We start from the raw sequence: 14,658 nt of genomic DNA on the forward strand, positions 1-14,658 counted from the left end.
CTCTCAGTCCGCAGGCCTACGTTCTCTCCACTGAGCAAACCAGCTAGGGCCCTTAACATTTTAATGACTATTATAGACATCTATATGACAGGAATAACGTGCAAGCAAAACCATATGTTTAAAACAAATTCAGTGAATTTAACCTGATTTTTATTCATTTCATTCACCAAGGTTAGGTCTTCACCGGTCGGCTATAGTATTTTTTTAAAATGGTGTCTCTATCTCTTACACACAGGGAGGATCTAAAATTCACGTTTTCGTGTGCTTAGATACTGTGGGCAGCCCGAATTTTGGAACTGCTACCCGGGTTGCACAGCAGGATCGCGGAGGAAAGTGCCTCAGCGTTCAGTATCTCGCCCTGGCTCGCTGCCTGCAGCCAGCGACCCGCGCAGCCCACCGCGCATGTCAAAGCGGCGCTGCGTTCCAGATTGTATAAGGCCGTGCACACGTACGAGCCCACCCCCCAAATCGGTTAGTAAAGTATCATAGAAGCCCGGATGTACGGGGGCTAGAGAGGGAGCAGGAGCGGGACCGGAGAAAGGGCAGGAGCTGGGGCCCGGAGACGGAGGAGCTGCCTACTACCCATGAGGCAGCGCGCGCGTAGTTATATACCGCCACCGCGGTCTGGGCAGCTCATTCGGCGCTGAGAGGCGGGGGGGCGGCTGCTGTGGCAGTAGCCGCCGCCCAGTTTTTTCGCGCTCCTCCTTTTTCCTCCTTCCCTTTCTCCTCCTCCTTAGAGTCCCAGTCTGGCCGACCTGTTCTGCTCGCGGTAAGTGTCCGCCACCCCCGCCTTCGCCTCAGGGGAGCGGGCGGAGGCTGTCGCTCGCGGCGAAGACCGCCGCCTGGGTCTGAGGGCGGCGTCGGTGGCCAGTCGGTGAGGAAGGGAGGTTGAGGGTCTGGATGCGGCGCGAGTCCAGGATAGTCCAGGGCGCGCGGATAGTCCAGGGCGCGCGGATAGTCCAGGGCGCGCGGAGGAGGGGAACGCGGGGTGGCGCGGTGGCGCGGTGCCGGGTGGGCCACCATCTTGCGCCATCGCTGGCGGGGGAGGGATCTCGGGAAGGTAGCTGTTCAGCGGTGGGGTTTGGCGGGCAGCTCAGGCCGTGGGCGCGCGGTTTACCGCCACGGCCTCTTTATCGTCTGCGGCCTGTGCGTGGCTGTCGGTCCCCAGACAGGTTTTGGCTTTTCTTTCTGGAGACAACTCCCTTCGGTCTTTTGTACCTTTCTTGTCGATGTCTGATGAGACCCGCCTACCCCTGAGTCTCTAAAAGGGAGGAGAGAAGGTTCCGAACTTCGAGGCTTCAGAGGCCCTGGGGCCCATCCTTTACGAGTAGGTTTCCCCCACCCAGATTACTGGTCGCCGAGTGCTCACACCCTTTTTCTTGCCAAAGGGACTTCGCTCCTCCTCATAGAAATCGTGCTCCATTCCGTTATTGTCTAGAGAACAGCCCGGGGAAGAAACGTGGAGTTAGAGACACATTTTTTTTTTTTTTTAACAATGAGCTTTGCAGGTTTTACTTTAATGGAAAAAATTATCTCATTCTGAGATTTTTTATCCTTCTCTAGACGCGGAGGGAGTTCCTTTGAACTTACCTCAAGTTTTTATGAGGAGAAATGAGAATAAAATGTTAAGTGTACCAGCTTCTGCGAGCACAGGAAATCTTCAAGGGATTCTCTTTGTTTGCAAAGATTTTTTCGTTGTTTTTATTTTTAATGTGTGGACTTAAATTTCGCCTTTTGTTTTCAGTTTTTGGTCTGTGAGTTTTAGTGTCTTTTAGTGCCATTAAATATAGAATTGAAACCAAGAAATAATGCTTTAAACTACAAAAGTCTTCTCTTAGCATTTATGAGATGTCCCGCTTTGGGGGTTACTGTGAAAACTCAAATTGTCTCCTTTAGGGTAAATTTTACTGAACCTATGAAGGTACTGGTTTGCTTATGAAATTCAGTTAGGGTTATATGCCCTTGATGTTATAACATTGGTACAGGTTCCACTAAAATAGTATTCTGCATTTGTGTATTTCATGGATTATTATCCATTTTGAGGTATTGCTAGAACTATTTGGAAGGTGAGGAAACAGCCTCAAGTAGAAGACTTTACAGAAGTCATAATGGGTAGGAATTTATATATCTGGTTCTTAAACCTAGATCTTCTAACTCTTCAGCCAGTGTTCAATGTACTGTATCATGCCCCGCTTTTCATTGCAGTGAAGTGGTTAAAAAGAATAAACAAGAAGGCTCACCCCCCTCCAAAAAAGAAATATTTTCAATTCCCCTTTCCTTTGAATTTTTATTTTTTTAATATATTTTATTGATTTTTTACAGAGAGGAAAGGAGAGAGAGAGTTAGAAACATCGATCAGCTGGCTCCTGCACACTCCCCACTGGGGATGTGCCCGCAACCAAGGTACATGCCCTTGACCGGAATCCAACCTGGCACCTTTCAGTCCGCAGGCCCACGCTCTATCCACTGAGCCAAACCGGTCCCAGCATGAATTTTTATTTTTAATACTTCACATCTTTTCAACTTTTTAGTATTTAAATAATATTGTTATTATTTCCAAGCATGTTGAAAAGTTGGAGAATAGTCCATTGAGAAAAGTTTTGATATTGAAAGGCTCCAAATTCCAACCTATTTTCCTCAGTTAAGTTTTCTAGTCTAATCCCATTTTCTTCAGCCCAGTGTTTTATTATTCAGCATCAACTTTTTTTTTTTTAGTTGAAGAGATGAGTAAGGGGAAAGGAATATATAATTCTGTACCTCCTCTTCTCTCTGATTTGTTCTATTTATTCAGGAGGACATATAGAGCCATCCAAAAATATGTTGCTGATAGAAAAGGGGAGATACCTAAATGAATAATTTTTTTTGTAAATAAAAAGAAATCCATAGTTTTCATGACAGATAGGATATTGGAAATTTATATTGAAAATATTTTTCATTTCAAAAGTAACTTCAAATTTCAGAAATATTTATGACATTCATTAAATATATAACTGAATATTTTTTCTGTCTTCCTACATCAAGAGGGACTTAAATATATTTGGTTATAGGCAGGTTGTTTTAAATAATGACTCAAGAAGATGGTTTACTCAGTAATTTGTATCAAAAATGTGTGTTTAGCCGAAACCGGTTTGGCTCAGTGGATAGAGCATCGGCCTGCGGACTGAGGGGTCCCAGGTTCGATTCCGGTCAAGGGCATGTACCTGGGTTGCGGGCATATCCCCAGTGGGAGATGTGCAGGAGGCAGCTGATCGATGTTTCTCTCTCATCGATGTTTCTAACTCTCTATCTCTCTCCCTTCCTCTCTGTAAAAAAATCAATAAAATATATTTTAAAAAAATGTGTGTTTATTCCTGGCTGGTGGGCCTAGTGGTTAGAACATCAGCCCTTGAACTGAAGGGTCTGGTGTTCTTTATTTGTGACAGTATTTTAACAGTTCTTTACATGAACTAGAATTTGTTTTCTTTTTAGTGCAAAGTACTACACAATAATTTTTCATGTGCTTTATTTTATCTTCTCAATAGGTATTACTGTTTCCATTTTCAGAAAAACTAAGCTCAACGAGGTTAATTAAGCATTCTGTAGGTTTGGCGACCAGAAAGTGGCAGACTCCAAATTCACACTCATTTATTCAGCCCATGTCCAGTGTTCTCATCATTGTACTGCAGCTTTTTACTTGACATTTCCCCTAGTGGATAAAATATGCCCCTCTAAGATGTGTGTCAGGGTCCAGCTGATTAAATATGGCCCCCCCAAAATCACAGTCTTTGTACCCAATGATGATTGTTTGAAATTTATTGAGGAAAATGATGTTCTGTTCGCTGGCTTTGGTTGCAAAGGTCATGCTGTTGGGGACATTTCTGTAGTCTGCTTTAAGGTTGTCAAAGTAGCCACTGTCTCTCTTTTGGCTTTATACAAAGGCAAGAAGGAAAGAACAAGATCGTAAGTTTTGATGGTGAAAACAGAGTAGTAATAGATTTTCATATATTAAAAAGCAAATAATTAAATAAAACTAAAAAAGCAATGCTATTTGAATCAATGTTAATACATTGAATGAATAATATATTTTTATGAAACAAAGTCACTGCCTACTTTTTAGTTTTTCATATCTATAATTCATATCTATCTAAACAATAGCAAGATTGTTCTATTTGAACCTTTTCATTACCTTCATTTCTATAGCTAAATGTGTTATTTAAATACTCTCTCCCTCTGATCTTTTATTAGTCAGCATCAATTAAAGTTACAGTACTTGATGACAGTGCAGTAGTAAATACAGACAAAAGCATGAACACTGATAGGATCCAGTAATTTTACTTCTGGGTATTTATCCGAAGGGAACAAAAACATTAACTTGTAAAGATAACTACACACACACCCCATGTTTATTGCAGCATTATTTACAATAACCATTACGTGGAAACAATCTAAGCATCTATGGGCAGATAAATGAATAGAGAAGATGTGATGTGATGTGATGTGATGTGATGTGTGTTTATTTTTAACAGATTTATTGAGATCATTCATATAACATACAATTCGCCCATTTGAAGTGTACAATTCATTGGTTTTAGTATATTCACAGTGTTGAGCAAACACCACCACAATCAATTTTAGAATATTTTTTAGATGGCCACTACTTTTAAAAAATATATATTTTTTATGGATTTCAGAGAGGAAGGGAGAGACAGAGACAGATAGAAACATCAATGATGAGAGAGAATCATTGATCGGCTGCCTCCACATGCCCCACATGCCCTGACCAGGAGACCAGGAATTGAACCGTAACCTCCTGGTCAAGGCTCAACCCCTGAGCCACGCCAGCCAGGCTAGAATATTTTCATCACCCCCAAAAGAAATTCCATACCCATTCAGAGTCACACCCCATCTCCCCCCAGCCCTCCCAGACCTAAGCAACCACTATTCTACTTTCTGTCTTTATGACTTGGCTATTTCTGGACATTTCATATACATGAAAACACAATATGTGGTCTTTTTGACTGGCTTCTTTTTTTTTAGGCTTTTTTTTATTGCTTAAAGTATTACAAAGGGTATTACATATGTGTCCTTCCCCCCCCCCGCCCTTGACAGTCCCCTAGCCTCCCCTATCCCCCAGTGTCTTATGTCCACTGGTTATGCTTATATGCATGCATACAAGTCCTTAGGTTGATCTCTTACCCCCCTCCCTCCTGCCCCCCAACCCTCCCCGGCCTTCCCGCTGCAGTTTGACAATCTGTTTGAGGCAGCTCTGCCTCTGTATCTATTATTGTTCAAAAGTTTATAATGGTCTCTATTATCCATGAATGAGTGAGATCATGTGGTATTTTTCCTTCATTGACTGGCTTATTTCACTTAGCATAATGCTCTCCAGTTCCATCCATGCCATTGCAAATGATAAGAGTTCCTTCCTTTTTAGAGTAGCATAGTATTCCATCATGTAGATGTGCCACAGTTTTCTAATCCATTCATCTACTGATGGGCACTTAGGCTGTTTCCAGATCTTAGCTATGGTGAATTGTGCTGCTATGAACATAGGGGTGCATATATCCTTTCTGATTGGTGTTTCTGGTTTCTTGGGATATATTCCTAGAAGTGGGATCACAGGTTGACTGGATTCTTTCACTTACTAAAATGTTCTCAAGATCTATTCATATCATAGTATGTATCAGTACTTCCTTTCTATAACTGAGTATTATTTCATTGTATAGGTATGTCACATTTTGTTTATCTATTCATCAATCAGGCATTTGGGTTGTTTTCACTTTTTGGTCATTATCAATAATGCTGCTATGAATATTTGTGTACAAATTTTTGTATGGACATATGTTTTCAATTCTCTCTTGCCAAGATTGGAACTGCTGAGTCATATGGTAACTTTATGTTTAATTTTGTGAGGAACTGTCAAAGTGTTAAGTATCTTCCTTGTGATAAATACACATAATGTACTTTTTGAACTATTCCATGCAATCCATAGATTAAAATAGTACCTTTTGAACTATTTTAATCCATTGTTTTAGAATTTTTTTGTAGAATTAACTCTTAAAAAGAGTGTTGAATTTTAAATATTTAAATCTGAAAACAAAAACTATCTAAATAGTAATTGCACCTACTTAAAGGCAGTCTCCAAAAACTGAATGGTTGTGTTCCAAGAGTTGTTTGTCAGTTACTTGGAAGTCATTTACTTGAGATTCATCCCCCACCCACCCCCATAGGAACAGTATACTAAACATGGGCATAGTATCTCTGAGTCAACAGCTGGAATGGAGAGGCCTTTTTACTCTTCAGCCTATTTTAATGCCAACTCTGAGTTGCATAACCTAGACACCCTCTGGAGTTGCTATTATAGGAGCACCAAGGTTTTTCACTGCACATTTTGCTGCATTTCTCTAACAGATCTCCCACAGAATTCCTTGCCTTGGAACCAAAACTCTGAATTGATGACTTAAGAGTTTTTTCGTGGTGATAGTTTTAGAAGGTTCAGCTATCTTATTGGATAGCACAGCTTTAGGCTGAAGTTGTGGTTCTAAATGGCACCTGAGTATTTCTGACTTTTTAGAGTGTTTGTGAATGTATTAATTGAGACTCCTTGGTGGCTGCTATAGGCCCCAAAAGCCATCTCCATAATCATAGGCAGTAGATAGGACATGTTTATATATACTATTTGTACATTTAGTACTAATTTTAAGATATTTGTGTCAATAGATATTTTATATGATCATCTAATAAAAGAGTTCTTTATGAGTCTCATGGGCTGTGCAGTTGTGATTCTTAAAAATATTCTGTATTCTTGGCATTATAGTAGGTCCTTCATGCTGAGCAAGAATTGTCATGTATTTATCTACTTGACATATGCATTACCTTAATTCTAGTTGCAGGACAAGTGGTAACTATCCAAATAATGAGTTGAAGAGATTTAATAGTCAAACCTCAGAATTATGGAAATTTACTTATGTACTGAATCACTAGAGATTCTTGTATCAGTAATTCAAACTTTTATAGCAGTAACTTCTTCTGGAGTTAAATTAGTTTATTTCCCCTTTGGTCTAGTTCAGGTTAAATTTGGAATTGGAAAAACTAGGAAAGCTTGCTTTTGCAGTCTGCAGATAAAGACAAATGTGAAGGCTCAATTAGCTGTTTATCCTAATAGTCAGATTTCTGATGTCTATTTTTTTTACTTTTTTATTTTATAACTGAAATAGTTTAAGTATGTTTGTTTTATATGTAAAATATGTTATGAGCATGAAAATTCTGAACACAAATTCCTGTTTCAAAGAAAGCAAAAATTTTGATAATGTTTAATGTACCACCTTTTATAAAAGCCTAAAGAATCATAGACATATAAGTTTGTAAACTTTTGAAGGCAAGGCTATGATTATTCATCTTAATTATTTTTCTAGAACTCAGCACATTACCTTGAGCACAGAAGGCAATGAGTAATTTTTTAAATCAATCTATGATGAAATTTATCCAGTTACTTTCCTGTTCCTTTTAGTCATCATTGATAAGAAACAAAAAAAGTAAACTAAAAATTTATTTGAACATGCTTTTGTATAATAATTACATTTATTTATGATATGAAGAACAAGTAACAGTTAAAAATTAATGTCACTTAGCATTTCAAAATTCACATTTAATAAAACATATTGAAGGGTGATTATTCATTTTTATAAAAGGGTACCTTTCATAGATTATTTGTAATTTAATAATTCATTAAATTTCTTCAAGTAATAAATGCTTTGTACATTCAGCATTCTATTTACTAAATTTGCATTCATTCTGAAATGAACCAAATATGGAAAGTAAGTAGCATGTGTGTATATCAAACACATCAAACTCAAAAGGTAAGCTTTCCATAGGAGAAAAATATTAAATGTGTGTACATCTAATTTAACAAATCCACCCTAATAGCAGGCATGTTTATTTTATAGGTCAGAAAATTAACACCTAACTTACTGCCTTGTCTGGAGTCACATGGTGAGTTTGTTTGAGATCAAAATCAGACCCAAAGATTTCTGAATCCCAATTTTATGTTTCAATATTTGGTGTTAAAGTGACTCATAAAATTGATCGTTGTTATATATTGGTGCTTAGGTGACTCTACAACTTGATGGATGACAATAAACCTTTTCAACCAAAAAGTAAGTATTGCTGCTGCAAGTGATACTAGTATGCGTGACTTTCTTACTTATAACCTTGCTCCATGAGAAAAGGTAAGAAAAGTATAGGTGGACACAGTTTAAAAAAACACATTTATTATAATAATACATACTCATAGTAAAAAAGAATAATATACCATAAAAATGTTAGTAAACTAGAAATTAAATGTTTCTTCATTTCCAGAGATAATTACTGATATCGGTTTGGTATACATAATCAAACTTTTTATATATATAGGCAAACTAAATTATTTCTAAATAAAATCATACTTTATATGCCTTTAAATAATTTTTTTCCTTTTAATAATTTTACTCAACAATATACCTTGAAATATATATATATATATTTTTTTTAATATATATTTTATTGATTTCTTACAGAGAAGAAGGAAGAGAGAGATAGAGAGTTAGAAACATCGATGAGAGAGAAACATCGATCAGCTGCCTCCTGCATATCTCCCACTGGGGATGTGCCCGCAACCCAGATACAGGCCCCCGACCGGAATCGAACCTGGGACCCTTCAGTCCGCAGGCCGACGCTCTATCCACTGAGCCAAACCGGTTCCAGCATACCTTGAAATATATTGACAGTGGCAGTACCTAGTTAAAACAATGAGGGAGATCTATAAACATGGATGCAAATGATTTATTATCAGTATACATGAGTCTCCCTCATTTTTTAATTTTTCTTAATCTTTATTGTTGAAAGTATTACAGTTGTCCCTTACCCAACCCTTCCCCAGGCCCTCCCCACACTGTTTGTCCATGGGCTATGCATATAAGTTATTTGATTAATCTCTTCCCTCCTCTCCCCTTCCCTCTGAAATATGGCAGTCTGTTGCATGTTTCAGTGTCTCTGGATCTGTTTTGTGAAAGATAGCACTGCCTGACTTTGCTTAGTTTCTTAGCCTGTAAATTATCATATGTTAAGTGCCTAGTGTATATCCAGTAGACTACTGTGTGTGAGAGGAAATACAAAGGAAGAAGAAAATGTGTTCTTCACTGTCAAGGAGCTTACTTTTGAGTAAGACATGTATAGTTCAGGCACATTAATAGTGAGCAGTTTGAGATCATGTATGGTAAATTTTAAATTGCATGGAATATACTTTCAATGTAGTAAGAGGCAGAAGAAAAACAAGGTTTAATGGTTTATTGAGGAAATTTTAATTGAACCAAGAGTTGGGAAGGGGCAGGGAATTAATATTTTGTTGAATATATGCGTGAAGTTAGGCACTTTATATGACATTTTCATAAATTTACCTTACCACTTCAATTAGGTTGATATTATACCATTATTAGAAGTGAGGGCCCTAGCCGGTTTGGCTCAGTGGATGGAGCGTCGGCCTGCGAACTCAGGGGTCCCGGGTTCGATTCCTGTCAAGAGCATGTGCCTTGGTTGTGGGCACATCCCCAGTGGGGGGTGTGCAGGAGGCAGCTGATCGATGTTTCTCTCTCATTGATGTTTCTGACTCTCTATCCCTCTCTCTTCCTCTCTGTAAAAAATCAATAAAATATATTTTTTTAAAAAAAGAAGTGAGGAAACAGATCCAAGCAATTTCTCCAGTCATATGATTAGAAGTGGTGCAATGAAGATTTGAATTATTCAATTTGATGTCAAGTTCATGCTCTGTCTACTATACTTAAATAATGTGGACAGTCTAAGGTAAGGAGGAAGGATATTATAGATGGAAGAAGCAGTACAAATGAGGGCTTCAAGGGACAAAATGAGGATTATATTTTCAAAGTATTCAGAATGTGCAAATGCTAAACAATGAATTACTTTTTTAAAAATATATTTTATTTATTTTTTACAGAGAGGAAGGGATAGAGAGTTAGAAACATCAATGAGAGAGAAACATCGGGTCAGCTGCCTCCTGCACACCCCCCACTGGGAATGTGCCCACAACCAAGGTGCATGCCCTTGACCGGAATCGAACCTGGGACCTTTCAGTCCGCAGGCCGACACTCTATCCACTGAGCCAAACTGGTTAGGGCATGAATTACTTTTTAATTTTACTTAGAGCAAGCGTGTGAAACTCGCAGCCGGTCGCCAGCCACGAGTTTCACATGCTTGACTTAGAGCATTATTTTTTTAAAAAAAAATTGTATTAAGTTATTACATATGTGTCCTTATCCCCACGTTGCCCCCTATTCCCCCCGACTCATGCCCTCACCCCCCTGTTGTCTGTGTCCATTGGTTAGGCCTATATGCTTGCATACAAGTCCTTTGGTTGATCTCTCCCCCTTACCCCCACCCTCCCCTACCTTCCCTCTGAGGTTTCAGGGTCTGATCGATACTTCTCTGTCTCTGGATCTGTTTTTGTTCATCAGTTTATGTTGTTCATGGCTTAGAGCATTCTGCATGTATATGTATATATTTTTTTTAAAGTATAGTTTAGAAAGGAATGGGATCAGTTCATAAAATTGGTTATATTTTGGAGGGTGGGAAGGTTTTTTTTGTTTGTTTGTTTTCTTTTATGGTAGGTGGACTACTAACCATGAAGTAACTTTATGCCAAGAAATGATTTTGGCATACCTGTATAAAAGGGGAAATTATATTAAAGATTTTAAAAAATAACACCAATACGTTAAGGTGTTTCTTTTATATGCACTCCCCAAATCATATTTACATAGCACCTTTTTTTATTGTTGTTAATTCTCACCTGAGGATATTTTTTCCATTGAATTTTTAGAGAGTGAGAGGGAGGGAGGGAGGGAGGGTGTGTGTGGGGGCATAGAAAGAGAAAGAAACATTGATTGGCTGCCTCCCGCATGCACCCCAACCTGGATCGAACTTACAACCCAGGTACCTTCTTTTGACCTGGAACCAAACCCACAACCCTTTGGTGCTTGGGTCAATACTCTGACTACTGAGAGTACCAGCCAGAGCTACATAGTACCTTTTAATTTTGAGTTAAAAGTAGAAATGACATTATTTTAACATAGTAATATTACCTTTAGAAATTACTGCATTTAAAGATGAAGTATATATATAATTGTATTTAAAAAAAGATATCATTGTCTAAACCAGAACTCTGGAATTATTTTGTTTTGTTTTAATTTTATTGTTTAGTTGTTCCCTATCCACGTCTCACTCCACATATCTAGCACCCTTTCTATCCATCCATATTGCCGTTATATTAATTATTCCTTCAAAACTTTTTAAACCAGAACAATACTAGTACATGCATAGTTTTAAAAAGGCAGATAATCTGAACGTTATAAATTTAATAACCATTGTTTCTGAAGGATGTAAAAGAACAAGAGAAAGGGTTGTGCACATGCATGTGTTTTGGGTCTGTATACTCCTATGTTTTTTTCAAGGCACCCGCTATTATTAGTTTAGCTGTTTTTCTAATCATCACTTCCATATTTATAAAATTTTAAAGCACACATATACATAATGTTGTCTCTTGAGTCATAAGTTTTTGTCATTATCTAATGATTTCCTATTAAGTACTATGAAGATTTTAGGTTTCTTATATTATCCTTCCCTCCAAGCATCTCCCATTGTAGTTATAGCTCAATTTTTGGTTAAATCCTATTTGATGTTTCTACTATGATGACTTTACTAAATTTGTTCCTTGGTGAGCATAGTACTATGGTATTATATGTTATAGATACATTTACTTTTTTCTGTTTTAAAAAATATAGCCATCAATTTAAATTTTTTATTTTTTAAAATTTGCTAAATTTAGTTAAGGTCTCTAGCCAAGTCATCTCACACCCTTCTGTAGCCTCTTAACTCAACTTTCTACATGGTAAAACTTGTAATCTATCAATTTAAGTGTGTGTGTGTGTGTGTGTGTGTGTGTGTGTGTGTGTGTGTGTTTTCTCCTGGAGATATTCCTCCTGGGAGTAATGTTCTCCTGCTCTACATTGCCTGGTTACTCTCTAGACCTGTTGAACAGCTATTGTCCTGGGACTTCCTTTTGTCTTTGTACTGTGTTAAATATCGTGTTTTCTGCATCCTGGTCTTCCTCCTTTTTCTTTTCTTTTTTTAAAAAAATATATTTTTATTGATTTCAGAGAGAAAGGGAGAGGGAGAGAGAGACAGAAACATCAATGATGAGAGAGAATCATTGATCGGCTACCCCTTGCACACCCCACAATGGAGATTAACCCTGCAACCCAAACATGTGCCCTGACCCAGAATCAAACTGTGACCTCCTGGTTCATAGGTTGATGCTCAACCACTGAGCCACGCCAGCCAGGCCCTTTTTCTTTTTTAAATTTTCATCCAAGGATATGTTTATTTTATTTATTTTTTAAAATATATTTTATTGATTTTTTACAGAAAGGAAGGGAGAGGGATAGAGAGTTAGAAACATCAATGAGAAACATCAATCAGCTGCCTCTTGCACAACCCCTACTGGGGATATGCCTGCAACCAAGGTACATGCCCTTGATCAGGATCGAACTTGGGACTCTTCAGTCCACAGGACGATGCTCTGTCCACTGAGCCAAGCCGGTCAGGGCTGATATATTTATTTTAGAGAGAGAGAAAGAGAGAGAAACATTGATGTGAGAAATGAGAAACATCCATCGATTGCTCCAGTAAGCGCACCAACTGGGAATTGAACATAAATCTTTTTGGAGTATGGACAATGCTCCAGCCAACTGAGCCACCTGGCCACGGCTCCTCCTTCTTAAGTGTCATATATTGGTGGGTTCATTCTAAGAAGAACAGATGAATGGGGATAAATTTTGTCTAATGTTTCTTGCCTTTATTCTTGATGAAAATATGTACCTTATACTTAATGAAAATCTTGGCTGGTTATACAATTCTAAATTGAAATTTATTTTTACTAAGACTTGTGAAAACAGTATTCTAACTTCTCTCTTTCCACTTTCATTCTCTCAGATGTCACAATATTCCCTTATCTCCAGCATTCTGAAAATTCACAATATGTCCCTCAATTGTATGTTTCTTTTCTTAATTATTATGCTAGCTAGATGCTGGTGAACCCTTTCTATCTGGAGATTTATATCCTTAAGAACTGGGAAATTATCTTGTATTTTTTCATTTGATTATATTCCCTCTCCTTTTTCCTTTTTTCCCCTTTTTCTGGAGCTATTATTAGGTGAGTTGTAACTTTGAAATTGATTTGCCAACACACACGGTGGGCAAAATAGGTTTACAGTTGTGAGTACACAGAATAGTTTATTCTTGTATTACTATTTATTATGTTATTTTCCATACAAACAACTGTAATCCCACTTTTGCTCACCCCTGTATATATATTTTAGTTCCACTTATGGGATGTTTACTCAACTTTGGCATTTGATTTTTTACTGCATTTTGGCTATATTATTATAATCTTTTTGTTTTCTGAATGTTACTTGTAATAGCTTTCTTGTCTTATCTCTCTAAAAATGTTAATTATATTCTCTCTAATTTTTTTCCTGCCATATATATTGTCTCAGTTTCCTTTGAGATACTTTATTCTGTTTTATTGTTTTTATCTTTCACATTGGAAGTTTTAGACATAGTTCTGATGATCATTAGTTGTACATCCTTATTAAGAATAAGGCACCAAAATGATCACTTGCTCTGTCAGCACTTGTAGCTTGGTGGTATTCATGCTCTTTGCTTAGTTTCTTCATGTGAGAAATATCTAGATCTATTCTAAGATGGAATAAGCCTTGCTTAGTATTCTCTATTTTCATTGTAGCACCACATTCCTGCTTTGCTCTGTGCCTAGTATCCCTCAATCTGGTCCAGTTTTTCTATTATATCTCCCACCTGTTGCCTCTTATTCTTTGCTTATCTCCCTTTTTGTTAATGTAGGAGTTTGGTGGGGGTTAAGATAATAGGTACAGACAGTCCTTTTCATAGATATACTCATATTCTAGTTATAAAACTAAAACTCAGTTTGATTGGATTTGAATGTTCCTAAAATCTGTTGGCCACTGTAAATAGCTATTGTCATCCATTATTTATCTAACTAGCATAATTTTACTAATTCAGATATTAGAGATTGAATTTCAAGTTTCTTAATTTTGCTACTATTTACTGATTACAAATATCAATTCAGTAATTGCTATTAGGATTATCAAAGTACACGTTAAATATCATACTTTGTGTTGCAAAAAGTATTTTTAAAATAAGATTTGCTTCTCTCCTTTTGAAAATTAGATAATTCAAAAATGGCAGAACTCTTTATGGAATGTGAAGAAGAAGAACTGGAACCATGGCAGAAGAAAGTAGAAGAAAAGCAGGATGAGGATGATGATGAGCTGATCTTTGTTGGAGAGATATCAAGTTCAAAACCAGCCATTTCAAGTAAGCATTTACTTTCGGTAAAGTTTTCTAAGATGTTTCTAATGGAAAAACCTGTGTGCTGTCTTATATGTCCTTGTTACTCTATAACAGTGGTTCTCAACCTTCTGGCCCTTTAAATACAGTTCCTCATGTTGTGACCCAACCATAAAATTATTTTCTTTGCTACTTCATAACTGTAATGTTGCTACTGTTATGAATCGTAATGTAAATATCTGATAT

The 14,658-nt window shown here is 37.4% G+C and overlaps 1 protein-coding gene across 5 annotated transcripts in view; it reads left to right on the top strand.

Annotated features, from left to right (window-relative positions):
* The first annotated feature begins 625 nt into the window (after positions 1 to 625).
* The window catches only part of ZNF280C (zinc finger protein 280C), a 56,128-nt gene continuing 42,095 nt past the window's right edge, over positions 626 to 14,658 (top strand). For 2 of the 5 annotated variants that reach the window (XM_059679866.1, XM_059679869.1), the window contains exons 1-4: positions 626 to 769; positions 7,926 to 7,971; positions 8,089 to 8,135; positions 14,293 to 14,439. In XM_059679866.1, coding sequence (XP_059535849.1) covers positions 8,105 to 8,135; positions 14,293 to 14,439 — 178 coding nt within the window. In that variant the 5' untranslated portion in view covers positions 626 to 769; positions 7,926 to 7,971; positions 8,089 to 8,104. Of the gene's footprint in view, positions 875 to 7,925; positions 7,972 to 8,088; positions 8,136 to 9,682; positions 9,817 to 14,292; positions 14,440 to 14,658 lie in introns of those variants that run through there. The other 3 variants (XM_059679867.1, XM_059679870.1, XM_059679868.1) reach the window with 3 other exon arrangements.

This window comes from Myotis daubentonii, chromosome X, assembly GCF_963259705.1.
Source record: "Myotis daubentonii chromosome X, mMyoDau2.1, whole genome shotgun sequence".
Lineage (NCBI taxonomy): Eukaryota > Metazoa > Chordata > Mammalia > Chiroptera > Vespertilionidae > Myotis > Myotis daubentonii.